Genomic DNA, 20,003 nt, shown 5'->3' with positions numbered 1-20,003 from the left:
GGGCCAGCACACCCTGCTGACCCAGGCAGGGCTGACTATCAGAAAACTGGATCTCCACATTTCATTTTGCCACCTTAGTCTGTGATACCTGGGAACCCCACCCCCACCCCCACCTAAATACCAAGACTGGGCCTTGGTGCTGCCAACAGTACCTCTGAAAGTGACTGGTGTCACAGAAAGGCTCTGACTGAAGTCACAAACACTGCGACACCCCGTTGAGATGAATTAGGCCAGCACACACTTTCTTAGACTTGCCTGGAAGGCAAAGGTTCCAGTTCTGTAGCATGGTTCACTTCTGCCCTGGGAGCTAGAAATAGCTGTGGCCGATAACGTGTGGGAATGTGGGTGATTCCTGTTTGTATTAGAATTGCAGAGGCAGGTGCTACGAGGGCCCAGTGCTGGGCTGTGGCCAAAGCCTAGGGTGCAGTTTTGACTTTGAGGAAAGGTAGAGGCTGCTGTGCTTGAGCAGACGATGGTGCTCTGCTGCCACCTAGTGGCACTGATTTCACATACTCAATGAGCTTCATCAGCAAGGGGACGCACCCGGATTATGAGCATGCATTTCCTGAGTTGTTAAGTATGGAAGTTATGTTGACCACACCACCCACACTACAATAGCCAGCCTTCTTTGGACAGGCTGGGACTGCATATGGGGGTTAGCACACACACACACCATCCGTCCCCAACCCCTCCCTACCCTCACCCCCACCCCCCAGGGCACAGATCGGGCTCTCTCCGTGTAGGGAGTCCTTGGTATATTTTGTTTATCAACTCGTGGGCAGAGCTAGCATGCCTGAAGCTACATCTCTGCTGGCTTGAGTTTTTTGTGTTTCTGAGGCAAAATTGTTTCCTCAGTGTGTGCTTCATTAGTAGTGCCCCTGCCCAGGCTTCCTCCTCTCTTTGCTGCCCTCTAAACCAGACCTCATCCCTGGAGTAAGCGAGAGAAAAGTTCACTCAGGTAAAGTCCGTTCCTTAGATGGCTTTCCCATGGGGCTGCTGCCGGAAGTCATGTTGTGTTGCAAGAGGACCAGTCATTGTTCACAGCTCATAGGAAGCAGCTCTTGAGATTTTCCTACCGAGTCTGCCTCCCCAAGAGCCTCATGGCCACATGGCCCAGGGTCATCATTTGTCTCTGGTCTCACACAGGCTGGGGTATCACCCAGGACTTGTCACTGCCAACGGGCACCCCCTTAGCCACACAAGCACCTTTTCTCCCTGAACGCCTCATCCTGTTGAGAACTCCCACCCAAGCACAGCTGGGAAAACCCATAGGTAGTGGGTTAAGCCAGCTGCCTACCGGCTCCCCAGTAACGGAAGAGCCGCTCTGTGAACTGGGATGGGAAGGGCTTCATCATCAGACTGCATGGCCAAGTGTGGTGATTCCAAATATGCCATGGTAGGCGGACCCAAGGAATGTGGCTGCCTCTGCTTATCTGGCCCTCAGCTTTTCTTCAAGCCTGTGGCTAGCCTCTGGGGTGAGGAGACATGGGGTGGGGTTGTGGGTCTCCCTATTCTATTCTGAGATGAAAAACATTTCGGGGTGCCTGGGGAGAAAGAAGGTGGCACATACCTTTACTCAGAGCTTGTGAGTTGCACCTAGTTGACCATCTCAGCTTCTAGTCAGCAGTGGCCTTCCTACCACAGCTCTTGTCCCACGAGCCCCTTCTCACCAGCCTGTCCACTTTCCCTCCATACTTTAGACTGTCTCTGGGCTTTTTTGCACTCAGTATGCATTCAAACCTGATGTGCTGAAAGCATCAGGTAGTTCTGTTAGACATGTGTAGTAAGCGGCCAGGCCACTTGAAGCTACATGTGCATCTTCTTCACTAAAAACCCGTGTACGGAGAGACACCCCAGAAAGTTCTTGTTGCTTTAGTGCCTGCTGATGACCCTCTCAGTCCCCTCAGATGTCCCGGGCCTCTGCTGTGTGGAATCCACCCTCTTGCCTGTTCTAGAAGCCTGTTTTAACATTCTGCAAACTGGAAGGTGGAGGCCCAGAGCCCTTCAGGACCCTGCTTTACCAGGTTGTGGTAACTGGCAACAGCTTTAGCCCTTGTCTGTCAACCTTACAGCCACAGCCTAGTGCCCTGCTCTCATAGGGTTGTTGGACCCTAGTGTTTCAAGAGATTGTCTCTGAGAATGTGAACCTGTAGACACAGGTACTGTCCTGAACCCTGGGCAATTGGAGGCCACCATTGCCTGATGTTTCCAGGGCCCACACGGAGGCCCTATGACCTGTATCTTGAGGTACCTCCTCCCTGATTTAGATAAGGTCTGTGCTGAGACAGTGACCACTCTACCACACCCACAGCCACAGCACAGCATCTGAGCAGACGTACACCAGGGCAACACATCTGGACCCTGCAGGCCCGAGCGTCATGTGTGCTGACTCCTTAGAGGAGTTCTGGCTCCCTCCTCTGAATCTAAGAGCCCCTCTCTGGAAAGTTCTTGAATACACAGCTTGACCGAGGCCCCTGGTGGCACCAAGCCGTATTGGTATACTATATATAAAGACAGAACCTCAACTTATGAACAGTGAGTTCATTTAAAGGGGGGCAGGAGGCTTAAGTGGGTCTTAGAGAATATGATGCTGACAAGGCTGCATGTATATGTATGTGTGTGTATGTAAAATGTGCATATGTGCATATATGTGTGTATGCACGCATGAGTGTATGTGTGTTCATATGTTTTCCAGCTAGCCTTTAAATGGACTTTTAGGGAGATTGAGGGCTATGCTCTGAACAGGTTCCTGAGTTAGAGGAGCAGACCACCCCAGGACAGCCAAGGGCTTGCTCAGTTTGTCCCTCTCGGCCCAAACCGTGAAACAGAGACTTCTCTAATGAAGTACTTGTCTTTTGTTATTTATGGAAGACATACTCTTGAGAGAGAATACTTACCGGTAAGTAGTTGGGAGTTTAGCAAAAATAATGACATCAGCTAACATGATGCTGAATGTGTTTCAGAGTTAGGCTCCCCCTCACCCCCCCATGGGAGAGCAATCAAAAGAATGGACTCAGCATCCGCTGTGTTCCTATTATATACAAATAAGCAGCCCTTGCCACCCCCAGGCAGCTCCCCAGCCCAGCAGCAGCCCCTCTATACTGCCCCAGTGCAGGCACCCCCTACCCAACCTCTGCAGCAGCAGCCGTTTCCTCAGCTCGCATCTCTGGAGTCCATTCTGTCCTTGATGTCCATCCTTCCTGACCTTGGCTCGCTGAGGCTGTGGCCATGTCCCAAGGCTTGCCAGGTTGTGATAGATCTTCCATAAGCCTGGAGTCACCGCTCAGAGACCCAAGCCTCACAAATTCTTGCCCACTAGTATAATCCCAGCATTCCTGGGGCCTTCCTGGGCACTATGATGCAAGGATGGAACCAAAGCAGAGCTCACTGCAGCCCTTTGGTCTCATCCCATTGGTTTACAGTGTCCGTGTCATAGTCTGATGTTTATTTGGGCCTGTAAACCCTACCATGGCCCCCAGTCACACAAGCTGGAAGAACTATGGTGAGGCATAAGCTCTACTTCCCTGATGAGGAAGGATGCAGGCCACCCCTTCCCATCTCAGTTTTCCCTATCCTCAGGTCTGTGGCCCACAAGGCCACAGAGAACAGAGTTCTCTGCAGATAGAGATAAGGGGAAAGTTGCAAACTTGTTGAGACATTTTATTTTCTATTTTAACAAATTTGTCAACACTATCAAGTTTCACTGTGTAGTTATCACCAGTTTATAAAAATGACTCCATGTACATGAGAGAAATTACACATACACACACACACACACACACACACACACACACACACACATACACACACTAGGCTTGGTCATCGAAAGTCTTCCTCCAAGTGGCATAAAAGTAGCAGCATTTTCTAAAGACTATCTAAAGACTAGCTTTACCCTGAGCACTTTGTTATACATGTTTTTTTTAAAGCACCATGCTAAAAGGAAGCCAACTTTACATTTTGCAACCATACCATGTTCCAAGGTGGGCCACGGTTCTGGGATTCTCTTCAGTGACAGGCCATTGAGCAAGCAGATCCAGCAGCACGAGAAGAAACTAATGTGACCAAATGGTTCCTCACTAAAACAGCCACTGAGTGCTCGTGTGGGCCACCTCAGATGCTAGCGTCACAAGATGTGCTGCACCAAGGGACTGCCTCTATTCTAGCAAGTGGGGATGAAAGGCCAAGCCATGGCCAGCCCGGCAGCCGCTCCCACCACATTGTGATCCTAAAGAAAGGGTACTCCAGATGGCTAGGAGTAACAGTTCTATTGGCTAGCATGCAACGTTTTTATTTCCTGTCCACAACAGTTTCGTACTTTTCTGCAAAAGATACAAACATTAATTTTAAAGCTGAAAAAAAAAAGTAGGGCTTTGCACAGCGAAGCAAGCAGAGGCCGAGCTGATGGCCGTTGTGATGGCCACTAACTCATCAGTGGAGAGTTTTGAGTAGCCATTTTGTCTCTAGGCGAAGTTTCTTCCCAGGGATGGTACCTGGTGATGCCGAGGTCAAGGGTTCCCTCGGCTGGATTCTCTCCCAAAGGTTTCCCTGTGACTCTTGGAATGTTACATAGTTCCGGCAGACTCTCTAAGCACATGGCATGGGCGGGGCTGTGTGGTGTTCACCATCCATGGCTTCAGCTTCAGCTCCCTGTCCTGTACTTCACTCACCTGCTCCCACAGCGCCTGATTGTCAGTGTGGGAGCAAATCGGCTGTGCCCTTTAATTGCCACGCCACACTAGTATGGCTCTGAGGGTGGGGCCAGGGTGAAGACAAGACAAGCTAACGCTGCAATAGTTAATAGAGGATCTCCTGGTTCTTCTATTGATCCCATGTATATAGTATTGGAGATCAAACCCGGGGTTTTGTGGACACCAGGCAAACAATCTAGCACGGCTTTATGTCCCTAGCCCTTGGAGTTTTGAATGAAGGTCTCACTACGTATTGTAGGCTAGCCTTGAATTTCTGAACCTCCTGCATTGGCTTCCCTAGTGCTGGAATGACAGGTGGGAAAAGCCATACCTGACTCTTATTTTGTTTAATGAGTATGGGTGTATGTGCTTGCGCATACATGCATGTTCATGGTATGTGCAAGTACACATGTATGTGCATGTGGAAGTCAGAGATTAATATTAGATATGTCCCTCAATTGCTCTCCATTCTACTTTTTTTGAGAGAGAGTCTTATCGAAACTTATCAATCTGACTAGGCTAGCTGACCAGCAACTCCCAGGAATCCTCCTGCCTCTGCTTTCCCAGCTATGGCATTATAAGCGTATGCCATTGCATTTTGTTTATATGTGGCTGCTTGGAGCTGAACTCGTGTTTGTAAGCAGGCCTGTTACCAGTGAGGCATCTCCTTACCCCCTTGTTTAACTTTTTAAATATTATCTTAGTTCATATACTATATACACATTCAGGTGACCTTGGTCTCGCACACACTGACTTCCGGGCCCAGCTCCACATCCTGGTACTCAGAGCTCAGTGCCACATCTGTGGGACAGCTTCCCCGGCTCTAGGACCCACGACGAAAGGTGGGGTGGGTTCCTTTCAACCTCGGCTGGCATGGGATCCCTTCCCACCAGTATGTTCTCCTTTGCCTTGGAACTTCACGCTGTGGGCGAGTTGCCCACACCTGCAGGAGACAGCCTCCCTCAGCTGCTCAGCTGGACAGCTCTGGCAAGGGCAGACACAGGCTAGGTTGTGATTACTGTTGGCGCACTGATCTCACAGGTCCAAGCACAAAATCCTGTTATCTGCAAGCCTGTTAAACGTCCCTGCTAATCATGTGTGCGTGCTATAGATATGGACCTGTAGAACAGAGTAAGAAACAGCAGGGAGGGTAGTGACGAAGGGATGCTTGTGACTAGAAATCACACATCTGGTGTTGGCACCGAATCTGAATTCCCAAAGTGAAAAGCCGGAAGCATAGGCTGACTCTGTAGTGGGGCTGGAGAGAAGGCAGTGCAGACAAGGGCTCCAGCAGCAGCCCTGCAAGGTGAAGTGGAAGAGCCTAGTGATCTTCCGTGTGTGGACTGTGAACATAGAAAGGCAGCAATGCCCTTAGTGTGTACCCAATAACTGTCATTTTAAACTTAGTGCCTGTGCAGATGCATTTGTTAAAACCTATAAGCGGAAGACATATATGCTAAACATTGTGAGTAGAAGACATGTCTGCTAACTATTATAATCAGATCAGTCGTACGATTCCTCATAGCATCTTCTCTGGGACACCTTCCGTTGTGAAACGGACGCCTTCTCTGTGTTCCTTTGCCTCTGTTGTGCTGTTCTGGCATCATCCCGAGGCCATCCCTGTTGGTACACATCCTCCCCACACAGACCTTAGGCCTGACCATTTCAGAGACACTGGAATGTCTGGCTCTGCTGAGTAGGAAAAGAAAGGCTGTCGGTCCTAAGGTCAAGACCCTGGAGTCCAGAGCTCAGTACTCACCCGTGTGTGTTTCTCTTTCAGGTAGGTGAGCTCCAGCCAAGCCAGCCCTGCCAGAGACCTCCAGTTTCAGTGGCTGCTGCTCTGAGCCACAGTGCGCTTCAGCATTTGGATCTATGGACCTGCTTTGAACCATAGAGCCTGCCTATGGGGGAAGGTGAGTTGCCCTGAGGCTCTTCTGTCTGTCTGTTCATCAGGCGTGGTGGTACAAGGCCAGGCTCAGCTTTAAGGAACACACATGTTGGCAATGCTACTGTCCTTTGTTCTGTCCTGTTCTATTCTGTTGGGCCCTGAGGTTCTGTATATACTTTGGACTCTTTCCCAGGGCTGTGAGCAAATTATGCCTGTACATGCTCAGGCCCAGTCCACCCCAGAGGCTACCCACACAGGCTGGACCCCTTTCCTGCAGTTGGCCGGAGCTACCAAGAATCATGAGGCAAGCACAGGTTTAGGGTCTGGAGAACGGATGGTCGCCATGGGGTTTTATTCTGCTTGCTGATAAGATGGTATAAAGAATTAATTCAGTTGCTCACCGTCATTCATAATGTTTCCTGATGGTGTGGATAATAGGAAGGTCAGGTGCTTTCTGGTTGGGCACATGGCAGTGAATAAAGACTTCTGCCCCTTGTTGCAACTTTGGATAAACACCATGAGTTTTGGAAAGCAAAAGACAGTGGGAGAGGTAAGGCCACAAGGTTACTCTCTCTCTCTCTTCTTTCAATGCCACCTATAGACTCATGGGTAGCACCTGAAGCCCCATGAGAGCGCCCAGAAATTCTTAGAAAGGACCCATGGAGCAGTAAGGGGTCTCGATGCATAGACACTGGGGACAAGTATGCACCTAGGCCCTGTATGCCAGTAGTAGTGGAGTCACAGAACAACTGACTGGGGGGGGGGAGTTAGTTCTTGAGGAATCACTCTGGTTGAGTGGAAGAAATGTTTTGGGGAGCAGTCTCTAAGCTACCCCCTCTATCCCTCTGGCCAGGCCTGTACCCGACTTTGGGACCTTACCAGAAATATCCAGGGAATTTCATGGACCAGCCCTTGCTGGCTAAGCTGGACAGTGGAGTTGTGAGTTGTTGGTCAAGGTAGGAGAGGGTTTTCAGAGTCAGAACCCCGGGTATGGGTATGATCAAGAGAGAGCAAACCCAGCTCATCCTTTGCCGTGTGGCTTTTTCTGAAGAAACTATTTTTATTCATCCCAGAAAGAGAGGGCAATGACAGACCAAAGGGATGAGTCTATCCAACTGTGTCTCACTGAACTAATGACTTACCGGAATTACTTACAGCAGCATAGACAAGAGTTACTTACAGGGCATGGGAAGATATATATATATATATTATATATATTATTATAGGCAGGCAGCTAGCTATACACCATTGAAGACTTTCTCCCTATACCTCCGACCCCACCCCACACAGTTATTGGGGTAGAATACTTATATATGCTTGGGGAGGAAAGGGATGTGGCGGGCCTTCCACCCCATCCAGGAGGCGATGTTAAAGGGGCTGACTTTGTAGTTCTTGTAAAGGTCCCGTAGAGGCAATCATAGAACTCTGATTTCAAGATGTTAGGGTCCTGGTATGCCTGGAGGTCAGAGTTCTTCCAACACTGTCTCTGCTGGCTCAGTGTCCCGGGTTGGCTAGGTTCCCGCTGTCGTCTGTCTTAATTTCCAGGTAATATGAAGGACCTGGTTTCTCCAGCCATCTCCCTGCACTGCCCAGAACATCTCTCTAGGACTTGCTGAGCCCCGTGTAAAGGTCCATGGTCTTTCCCAGGCACACATTCCCTGACTGAGTGGCCATTCAGGGAGTACCAGCGAGTCTGAGTGCTGGCATTGCGGGCATGCATACCTGACATAATTTATGTAGTTTTGACCCAGAAATTATGTTCTATAAATATACATGCCAGGGAGATCACAAAACAAAGGGAGGGGACCCTTTCTTAGGACTAGGTAAGTCATAACCAACATAAATCTCACACTTACAGTTCTAGGGTCTGGGAGCCCAAGATCAAGGTGTCAGGAAGTCTGTTGATGTCTGGTAGGGATGCAGCTGCTTTTAGTGAGGTGCTTCCTTAAACTCTGCCTTCTTTGGAGAGGCAAATACTGTATTTTCATGTGATGGGAGGACCATTTGGCAAAGAGGGCAGAACTACTCTTCCTGAGCCTCTTGTGAGACACTAGTTGGGTTATGTAGGTTATGATTAAGCGACAACTTAATCCCTTTTTATAGACCCCAATTCTGCCATGGTGATTGATCTTCCTTGTTTTTGGTTTTAAAGACAGACTCTCACTATATATTTCTGGCTGTCCTGGGACACAGACCAGGGTAGCCTTGAACTCCCAGAGATCTGGCTGTCTCTGCCTCCTCCCGAGTGCTGGATTTAAGGTGTACACCAGCACACCTAGCCTGAAGATTGATTTTCAACATACATATTCGAGAGGAAACATCTGCCCTAATAGTATTACAGCATTGCTCAATGTACCAACTCAAAATATCTGGCACACTCAACAGTTGTAGATTCAGTATAGTCCTACACACTAAGACACAAAATCCAGTGACAGAAATCTTACTTATACAGTGAAACATCAGAAATTTGGTACAATTACTTAAGCCTTAATACATTAACATAGGGAAGTATTTACTGTGTGATACTAGTGCAAAAAGAGGACATATGTGGGCAGCTTGCTCCTGTTCTGTGGAAAGGATGCAGTGATGGAGCCTGGCCAGCTCACCTCCCAACACTGCAGATCCTAGGCTGGTGGTCTTACTGGGGAGCTCTCAATTACGGTAGTTCTCTATAGTTGATATCCATTGGTTGTATTGTTTGCTTGGTGAGGCTCCCCTTTCTTTTCTGTGCTATGGTGGGCATTGCAGTTAGTAGCAGTTTCTGTGCTCACAGTGCCCAGCCCCTTCTCCTGTGCAGTCTACCTTCTGTAGAAGTTACACTCGTAGCACCTCCTGGCCTTATTCTTATATATGCTTGCCCATGCTTTGGTCATTAACTCCTCTGATTTTACATAAGTTACTGGGATAAAATTAACATATCAATATCAAAGTAGCATAAGATAGCCACTCTCTTGTGCTTGGTAGGAGAACTGCTCAGTTTGGTGGTGGCCAATATACATGCTACCCCTCCATTTAGGGCTCAGGTACTTGAGCCTAGGGGTCCTGACTTGGTCCCAGCATCCCGTCTGAGCGTACATATCACAGCCCGCATGTGGACCACTTTAAATGACTTAGCATGCTCCTCCACTTCTGAGTGTGTGCATACGCTTGCTTCTCAGGGCTGACTATAATTCATTAAAAATAGGGAAGGCAAGAATTTCCTGTCTGTGTTGTCATTTTGGATACCTAACCCTGGAGAGGAAATTTCTAGACACTTGCAAAGTGTCTCCAGTCAATCCAAGGCAGCTCCATGGTCCATGGCTAGAGACCCGCCTCTCTCTGCCCAAGCTGTACATGGACGGTCAACCCAATGACAGTGTCTGATATGAAAAGCTGTGTCTGGGTTAATGCTAGACACCTTCCCCTCCCCATTTCAGGCTGAGCTGCTATGCATCTGTCCTGCAGGCATACTGGCTTGTTCAGTCCTGTTGGGGGCAGGAGCCATTGAAATGACAGCCACGAGTGCTGGGTGCCCCTCCAAGGGCATAAGGGGAGCTGGGCGAAAAGTAGGTCACATGTGCCTGGGCGATGTCACGCGGTTCCCACCCCAGGCCAATGGGATGGGTGGCCTCTTTCGGTTGAGAACAAAACATCACCCTAATTTTTCTCTGTTAGCATTTCGTCTTCTCTAAACGGGGAGAGTAACCATCTGTCTGGTTCCCACATTCAACTTGATCCTCTTGACCCCACAGGGCTGCTTTGTTCTGAGGTAAGGGGATTCCGTGGGCCTGGGGGAGTGGTCAACGGAGCAGGACAGGTGGCTAAGACTGACCAAGTCCTAGCTCAGATCTTCAGGTGTTGCGGCGGAGCATGCCGAGGTCACATATGTGATGCGTTGGGAGAAGGTACCAAAGGAACTGCCATAATGGTGCCCAGAGAGCTGCTGGGCAGAGGGAAGAGTGGAGTTGGGTTGTATGTCCCAGCGGCTTTAAACAGTCAGATATTGGGTCATCTGCTTTCATAGTGCAGTTTGTTGGGGAGGACCAATGCCATTCTAATTCTTTACTGTGGAGGTGACATTATTTACCCAAAAAATAATAATAATAAAAATAATAATAATAATAATAATAATAATAATAAGCATACAATCTTACAGATGTTTTGTCGGTCATAAATGCCAGCTGTGGAAAGGAATGTAGTCCTTCCCTTTGGTCTCATGAGCGTCCTTAGGGACAAGGACCCTCTGCTCTCCAGCTCAACTGGCTCCTGTCTTGTCTTGGTTGGAGACTTAAGTCTCGGAAGTTACTCAGAAAGTTATTTGCTTCCGTGGGTAAGAGCACTATGGAGTCCAAATATAAGAACCCCAATATCAAAAGACTGACAATGTTATTAATATTATTAATAAATGAAATGTGTACATTTTGACGTTTAATATTTATATTGAGCAGTTACTAATTATCTTATTGCAGGGCAGGTCATTCAACGTGATCTCCACATGGTTAAGTATGTGTGAGCGTGTAATAGTTTTTCAATTTTGGCAAAAATTAATATGTATTTTACAGCTTATAAATAACAAAATTTCACATTATTGCTTGTCACTGAAGTGTGCTCACAATGTTCTGATGTGTGTGTGTTTGACAAGAAAGTTGCAGCCTATATGTGTTTGCAGGAACTGGTTATGTCTGCCATATTCAGACACAGGGAAATACTTCCAGAAGTAGCGTACCAAATAGCGTACCAGAATAAGAATTGTAACAATGCCATGTATGTTCCACCAGGAATTTTTTTTCCCTTTCAGATGAAATTCGTGGTTATTGTAGTTCTCCAGGGAACATGGGTATGAGGCCAGCATTGTGCACAAGCACTTCGGGTTGTAGACTGTTGTCCGTCTCTATTGTGTGGCACCGTGCCTGTGTTAAGCTCACAAGAACTCTCAGTCCGATCAACCCGGGAGCCTCAGAGTGGATGCTGTATGAGTTTCTACAGCATCGGTTCTCAGCCTGGGATTCGAGACCCCTCTGGGGGTCTCCTATCAGATATCCTGCACATCAGCTATTTACACTAGGACTTACAACAGTAGCAAAAACTGCAGTAGTGAAGTAGCAACAATAAGTTTATGGTTGGGGGGTCACCACAACATGAGGAACTGGATTAAAGGGTCGCAGCGTCAGGAAGGTTGAGAACCATTGTTTTAAAGAATATTTAACTATATTTCAATCTTGAGGAAACATAGAGTTTTGTTTGTTCATTTGGGTTTTTTCATTCGTTTGACTATGACAGAGTAGAAATGTGTAACATTCTCCATATTTGTGGCTGTTGATCTGATGCCTGGAGAAAGCCCCATACACGAGTGCAATTTGAACACCCACTCTTTCTTTGTGCCTCCTGTATGTAACATGTATCCCAGAAACTAGGCTTTTAATATCAGCACTCATGGGAAGACAGAGGTGTACAGCTGTGACACCCATACATGTTTATGTGACATCTCTGCTGCCTCTGGAAATGAACCCACTTGTGGGATGTGGGTATGCTTTAGGACCCTTATTTTGCTCTGCCCATTAGGAAAGATATATAAATATAGCTATGCAGAAGCAATAGAGCCATGTCAGAAGACAGCTGGGCCCTGATCATAGGCCAGAAGCCTCAACAAAGTATTCTTCCACTGGGCAAAGAAACCTGGGGAGGATTTGGAGTGGGGAGCACTGCCCAGTCAGAGCCACCCGAGGAGACATATCTACTCTGATGGAATAAGGCTTTAGAGGACTAATGTCACAGTATCTAGAGTTGGGGTCAGGAGGTCCCCAAAAGTGCATGCTTCTGGCGCCTGCCAAGTGTCTCCCCCTAGTTTTGTGATTAGTAATGGGTGAGAATGTCCAGCTGTCATTTGCCGGCACCATGACCTTGTGCAGCAGCCGGGGCAAGGGTTCCACTGGTCACATTAATTGGGTTCATGATAGTATTTAGATCACCTGAAATGGGCAGACTTGGGTCCAGTCTCTGAAGGCCTGCACTGACTGATTCTGCTTGCCGCTTTGGACCCTAAAGGGACAGAATGGGAGAATGCTTCTTACACATGATGAGGTTGGTCTTCTTCCATAAAACCCAGCCTCCCTATCACTACCCCCGCCCCATAATTGTGGTTTCTGCATTATATCATGGTTACTCTGTAGGACTTGAAGGGACACAGAATGGGTCTCTGGTTGTCTAGGTGTGACCTCCCACCATCCCCTAATGACTCTGGAGATACTGATTCTCCCCTTTCCCCTCAGATCAGTGAAGTTAGAAGCTCTGGAGCCAGGTAGGACAGGCCTCCCCCATACCATGTGTAATATCCACTCTGGGTCTGAGAACCCCTGGCATGGCAGCTGGAGTTGGGTGCAGAGAGTCTGTCCAAGTACCAGATGTGGGAGAGCAGAGGATGCTGGCAGTGTTTCCATGGTCGGGTGCAAGCAGGCCATCCTGTGGAGCCTTTGGGGCCATGTCACATTGCTTCAGTTGTACAACCAGAGCTTTCTGTAGGACAGGACTCAGGTTGCCTCATCTGCACCTGAGCGGGGATCAGAGGCTTGTGGAGATCAGGAACCTGTGTGCCAGAACTCAAGGAGGGTTATAGCATAAGGCCAAGGCCAGTGCTAGGGCAGGGAAGATGTGGCAGAAGCTGTGACCCCTGCTGGCTCAGGGACCTCCACTGGGACGTGGTTACAAAGGCCACTCAGTGGAGTGATCCAGAGAGGTGAGGAGACTATAGTACCCGCATGAGGTCTCTAGCCAGATGGTCTTACTGAACAAAGGGCCTGTCTGGCACCAGGATTTAAGGGCAAAGCGGAGAACTGCATGGGGCAGCCTAGATGCAAACTGTCTTCCTGCTTCATGGTGCTGGGCTTTGAAGGCTGCCTGCTTCTCTCTCTTCCTGTGCAAAGGCATACCTATTCATTCTAAGCTGCTCATGTGGGGTCTAGTCGTTATAACACTGTGGGGACAGAAGGAGAAAGAAACCTGTATAAGAACATGCTATCAGGACTGGTATGCGTACGTGTGTTGGGGTGCTCAGTAAAGGATGGACCTGAATTCAATCCCCAGAGCCCACATTAAAGAGCATAAACGCTCCCAATACTGAAGGGGCAAAAGCTGGTGGATCCCTGGGAACTCGCTGGCCAACCAGCCTAGTCTACATGGTAAGATCTGGGCCAGTAAGAGACTAGTCTCAAAAAGCAAAGTGGATTGCACATGGTAACAACATCTGAGGTTGTCCCCTGGTTTCCACAGGGGTGCATGGCTATGAGCATGAATGCATGCATGTCCATGTGTGTATATGCGTGTGTGTCACACACACGCATACACACACATGCATACACAGGAGAATAATCAAAATGTCACATAGGAATAAAGGGCAGAGATGGGTGAGAATGTCTAGTTTGGTTTTGCTATACTTAAAATGACATTTAGTTCAGTAAGCATGAATAAGCCAGTCAATAAAATGCTATTGGATCAATTAGAAGTCTACCTTCTAAAGTACTAAATTTCAAATGCTGCACAAATTTTGGGATGGGATAATGAACTACAGGCTGAGAAATTATATGTTTACAGTATGCCCTTTTGAAGGGGCATCATAGGTGACCCCTTGCCCCCAGAAGGCATGAGTGCATGGCAGCGTGTAGGAACACTGCCAGCTTGTCACTTGGTAGCATCTTTCAAAATGCAGTGATGCTACAGCAAAGCCCAGAACCCTAAGCGGACAGTGTGTAGCTCTTAGGGAGTGCACAGTGGGAACGAATTCACAGACAACCTCTGCAAAGGAGTCGGATGGCAGCCTGCCCGCATGCCCTGCAGGCTTGCTCAGGTGCAAATTGCACTGCCTTGTAGAATGAGGCTGGTCAAGTCTGCCAACATGTTAATGTAAATACCCTTTGGTGCCACAGTTTTTGTTACAAGCCAAGTCTTTTCTCTAATTAAGCCATATTGCGCAGAGATATCCATGTCCAGAATGTTTGCCACATTATGATTTATTAAAAACAAAAACCAAAAAAACAAAATAGGAGCTAGAGAGATGGCTCAGCAGTTAAGAGCACTGGCTGCTCTTCCAGAGGTCCTGAGTTCAATTCTCAGAAACCACGTGGTGGCTCACAACCATCTGTAATGAGCTCCAATGCCCTCTTCTGGTGTGTCCGAAGTCAGCGACTGTACTCACATAAACTAAATCTTTAAAGAAAATAAATAAGCATAAGGAAGACCTTTAATTCTCACCATCATGACGTGTGAAACTTGGGTGAATTGAGTTCCGACATGGTCCCATGGAGACTCAGCCTCAGGTCACAGTGGCTTCTTTCTCTGACCCAAACAAGGAACTGCAGACACCATCAGTAGGAGACACGGCAACCATTGTGGTGGTGGTCACGCTGCGGTGCTCCAACTTGCAGTGAAACCTGTGATACTGACTGAGACACACACTGTTAGACAGCAACATAGATGAGTCTCAGTGTCAAAAAGGCCTGGCCCGGAGGGGACAGGGAATATTGCAGAATGCAGTGGTGCTGCATGAGAGCCATCGGTGGCTACCTGGCGATGCCTCACTTTGGAGGGGAATGTTCTAGATTACAAACTAGTTTTGTCTGGTAAGTGCTGTGTGGCATTTGAGCTATCCTCCTTGATATTTGTGCCATGATCATGTCTGCACCTAAAGTGTAAGTCCCAGGCATGTAGATAGCGTCACACTGTGCAAGGCAGGCCTAGGCAAGGCCCAGCTACTGGGCCATGTGGGGTGAGGCTAGCTGGCGTGGAGTATCTTCCAGAGTAGTTCTGCTGACATGTCTGTTGGTCTTAAAGAAGACTCTCCTATGACAGCCACATCTCGAGAAGCCCCTGCTCTGGACAATTAGAAAAGTGTGTTTGGGTTTCAGACCCTGTTGTTGGCTGAGCCCAGGAAGGCTATCAGCCCAACAATGGACTCAGATGTATAGCTGCCAACACCCAAGGGTCCCAATATTTCTGCACTGATTGGGCGTTGTTTCTGAATGGTCCTTGGGACTGCATCCAGTGAAGAACTCCTAGTATCCAAAGACCTTGGGCCCATGGCATTAGGTAGGAAGGACAGGCTTGGAAGTGAGTCAGAGATGATACCAGAGCTCCCCGCCTCATTGCTTCTGGTGGGGACCATATAGGGGTCTCCTTTAGATCTTGCTCAGTAATGCTCTTGGTTCGTGCCTCGCTCCTTCTGATGGAATTCAGTAGTTTCAACCGTAAGAACCTTGGGCCTTTGAACCTTATTTTTGCTTCTGCGGTTTTTAAGTTCAGAAGTCTACGTTTATGTTTTGGCAAGTGAATACAGAGTTTAATTTTCATGTCCACATCTATTTCTTTGTCTGTCATATACACTGACGGGGTAAAAAAAAAAAAAAAAAAAAAAAGCCAAATGCATCCAAAATAAATTAAAGCAGCAGCAGTGAGTGAGGCTTTGGGGATTAGGCCATGAGCGGATTGAAGCCAGAGCACCTCTGGGGCACTGCTGTCCTGGGGATTATATCTAATCCTGAGCTGCATGCAGGAAGCGGGGCAGCTCAGTGCTGTCACGAGGCATGGAGGCTGAATCCTTGGGCTGCCTTTGCACAGCTCCCTACTGAGTCAGCCCAGCCTGGACATTGCCAGAGCGCAGCAGATGCCCCGAGGCACACATGGACAGGTGACACCTCCTGGATACTGTTGTCTGTGCACATGGCGTGCAGGTCCTTGGCAACCTGGAGACTTGGGTGTAGGACTCTGCATGGGAGGCAGGGGTCTTAGGGACTTTCATGACTGTAATCTCTGCCTCTAGTCACTGAGCCTCAAGTCTGTGGATTTCAGCAGCCCTCATGGGCCTGGATCGCATGCTGCTTTCCCCCTGGGTTCAGCGAGACTGTTTCCAGAGCAGTGCTGCTGAGAGGCCAGCCGTCAGCTCTCTGGGGCTTAGGGCCTTAGTTTGGTCCTGCATAGCTTTTAGTCACACTCTAAGGCTTCAGTTTTCTGTTTAGTTTTTTTTTTTTTTCTTTTAACTTGTTATATTGCTTCTGATTTGTCTAAATTTCCTTTTCTAGTTTATTTCTCCGATGTGTTTACCTTGCATTTTTCCTTTACTTTGCATTATCTTTTCATGCATCTCTCTTATTTCTATTCTCTTTACATTTTTAATACTGGTTCGTTGTTGTTTCTATTTGTAATCTTATTTTTCCTTCACCTTTTCATCCTTTTCCTTTTTATAAATGTTTTCCCCCTGTTTAGAAAGGTTCTTAATGGTCTCAGTTATATGTTTTCTGATTTATCTTATCTGAAGTAATATGTGTTTTGCAGGACAACAGTAAGATATTATTGCCCAGACCTTGTGACAAAGAGATGATGTATCAAGCTAATTCAGCTTGTTTTTTTGTTTTTTTTTTTTTCTTTTTCTATCGGGTTTAATCATGATCAATGATTTTTGTCTGTGTTGATGAATGCGGGTTCTAAAATCATTGATAGTTGCATTCCCGGGGCCTCCCCATGAACACAGCTGGGAGCTGTGTTTGACCTCCATGGAGATCTTTGCCATCTTGGTACCTGCTGTCCATGCTGCCTGCAGCCTCAGGAGAACCGGCCTGCTAGAAGCCCTGGCCTACAGTGTTAATTCCCTTCCTGGTGGGGCTGATGGCCCTGTGCCAGGCCACTGTCAGGTGTGTCATCACACTGCCCACCGTGGACAAGCTTCCTTTGCCCCTGTCCTCATCCATGCATTAAATAGGCAGTGATCTGTCAGCATCTTTTCTCACTGTGCCCTCCCATGAGACTGAGCTATGTCTCAGAACAGGAAAATTGGCCTCTTGGCACCTACGGTACTCTTCACATTCTCTGAAGAAGCTTTCTAGGCAGGGCATCAGGAAATCTACATTGCATGGTGCATAGTTCTGAGACGGGCAGGACATCCCATCTCTGGGCTTGGTGTAGTGTCACATGTGGCTGGCCTGTCCCATCATGCCTCCTATATACAAAAACTCCTCAACTAAGAAGACCCTTTTCTTAGTAGAGCCAGCAGCAGACCACCACAAGTCAGAATGCTCACTCCTCAGTTCTTGTTGGACAACTTGAGCACAGAGTGTGCCAGGGTCAAAAGAGGCTCCTCCCGACTTCCTTCTAGTAGATATGGGGGATGTAACACATCCAGGTTAGGCTTCAGTGCTCATAGCTAGGATTTAACAGAGAAAAGAGGCTTATTCTTCCATGTGTTCCCCTATAACTGTTTCCTTCAGGACGAGCAACCATACTTCCTGCCTCAGGGATAGCATTGCATTGGAAATGGGAGGGACCCAGGGGCCATTTTGCAACAGAGCCCTTGTGACACTCTGGGAGCAGGGCCTGAGATTCCCTTTCTGTGACACCCTCTTAAGGAGGGGAGCACACAGCACTGGGCACAACGAACTTTGGTTTCAGCGGGCATCAGTGAGACTGCCTGGCAGCTTCATGTCACCTCTGACATGCTTCTTACTCAACTTAACACAGTGCTTGGGTCTTAAAGGAGTCAGTGAGGGGCGGTGATAAGGGTGGGGTCTCTCATCCTCTGTGGCCCAGTTCAAGAGACCCTCAAGCTGCCGTGGACACTTCCCACAGCCCTTCCTTCCATGGCTGGTTAGGATTTGTTTTTCCTTAAAAATCTTGTTTCCTGCTTCTCACGCAGGCGGCATCTTCTTCATTAGAAATGACATCCTTACTCCCTGTGGTCCTTCGTTTTGATAATGGCCAGAATTTAAAGTTTTTGGTATTCATCACCCACCACCAGTAAAGAATAATAACAGATGGACACAGATGTGAAAGCAGGCACCGACGTGGTGCAGGCTGTTTGCGCTCTAGTGAATTTTCTTCGTTCAACTTGGGCATGCTTCTGGCTGTTCCCTCCAGTCTGATCTGATCAGCGATACTGTAAATTATATTCAGTGCTTTTCCATTATCTGTCTGGGAGCAATACTCTGTGCCAGATGAGTGTCCTGTCCATCCCATCTTCTGTCTGTGTCACTTTCCTACCAGCCCTGGCTGCATTCCTTACCCAGGTGTGGTGGGGACAGTACCCCAGCACAGGGCAAACATCTGTCAGTGTTAGACATTGCTTACTAAAAGTTTGTGTGGCTTGAGTTTCTTCTGTATTGATCATATGATCTTCTATTGCCTATCCACCCCAAGAATAAACTTCACAAAGGCATTATGTAGCATTAGTCTACTTATGTACTGGCGAGCCTACATATTATCACTTACTTTAAACTATCAGTTATCATTTCTGTCTAGGCCAGTGTTTCTCAACCTGTGGGTCGTCGAGAATGACCTTTCACAGGGGTCGCAGAAGGCCATAAGAAAACGCAGCTATTTACAACTTATGACAGTAGCAAAATTACAGTTAAGAAGTTGCAACGAACATAATTTTATAGTTGGGGGTGACTGTAACATGGGGAACGGTATTAAAGTGTCCGCGGTGTTATGGAGTGTGAGAACCCCTGGGCTACGCAGGATCTGGGATTGGCTCCTAGCTGACATGCATGGTCCGTTTCATTGTTTCTCCAGTGTCTTTCCCAAGGGAACACACACTGGAACACAGTGAGGAAGGAAGAGCATCCTAGTTGCGCCGCTGTTCCCCAGGTCCTCCTGTTACAATGTTAGTTTAGTTATTTATAGATGGCCTGGATGTCAGTGCTCATGTGCTGTAGCACACATGTGGATGGAGTCCCTGTTCTCTCTCTGTTTCATGAGAGTCCCCAGGAGATGAGGGCAGCGCGGCCTTAAAGCTGCCAAGCCGTTTTCTAGTCCGTCTGATACGATTTTGTCGTCGTACAGTCATCCTGGTAGACACATGCTGACTGACATGGCGACTTGAAACTGTGCCTCCTCTTAACTGTTGAGGCTGACCGACTTTTGAGAAACAGCCATCCCTCCACATCCCCTGGGGTATTGGTCCCAGATCTACCTCATCACTCCTCACACATGTCCCAGAATTCTCCAGGTGCTCAAGTCAAATGGTGTCCTATTTAATGGAACTTCAACAAGTCTTTCTTTCTATGTGCTTTAAGTCACACCTAGGTAACTTGGAATACCTAATGCAACATAAATGCTCTGTACACAGCTGTCATACTGTGTTATTGAAGAAATACTATTTTCTTTAAAAAAAAAAAAAAGTTCTGTCCATTATTCAGTATAGATACAGTCCTTCATTTCCTTTTTTTTTTTAATCTGTGAGTTGATTGAATCTGAAAGCCAACAACACTAATCATAGGGACAGCTGTTTCATGATGTGCTGTTCAAGGCTCTTGCCCCTTCTCCAAACTGAGCATAAAGATGTCCCTTGCTTTGGAAGCCTTAGCAGCGAAGGCACATGCAGCGAGCATCTGCCTGTGGGCTGCTTTTCTCCCTGTTGACAGTGGACACAGAGAATCCTAATGCTAATGTATCCATCATCTCAGCCTTTG

General features: G+C 47.7%; 1 protein-coding gene across 17 annotated transcripts in view; it reads left to right on the top strand.

The window, feature by feature from the left end:
• The window catches only part of Pcbp3 (poly(rC) binding protein 3), a 194,131-nt gene that overhangs the window by 126,282 nt on the left and 47,846 nt on the right, over window positions 1–20,003 (top strand). For 15 of the 17 annotated variants that reach the window (XM_034524895.2, XM_034524891.2, XM_034524885.2 and 12 more), the window contains one exon: window positions 6,469–6,601. In XM_034524895.2, coding sequence (XP_034380786.1) covers window positions 6,592–6,601 — 10 coding nt within the window. In that variant the 5' untranslated portion in view covers window positions 6,469–6,591. Of the gene's footprint in view, window positions 1–6,468; window positions 6,602–10,182; window positions 10,325–16,077; window positions 16,232–20,003 lie in introns of those variants that run through there. The other 2 variants (XM_034524894.2, XM_034524902.2) reach the window with 2 other exon arrangements.

This window comes from Arvicanthis niloticus, chromosome 20 (assembly GCF_011762505.2).
Source record: "Arvicanthis niloticus isolate mArvNil1 chromosome 20, mArvNil1.pat.X, whole genome shotgun sequence".
NCBI lineage: Eukaryota > Metazoa > Chordata > Mammalia > Rodentia > Muridae > Arvicanthis > Arvicanthis niloticus.
Note: the sequence above shows the minus strand (reverse complement) of the source record. Positions and strands in the feature narration are given on the sequence as shown.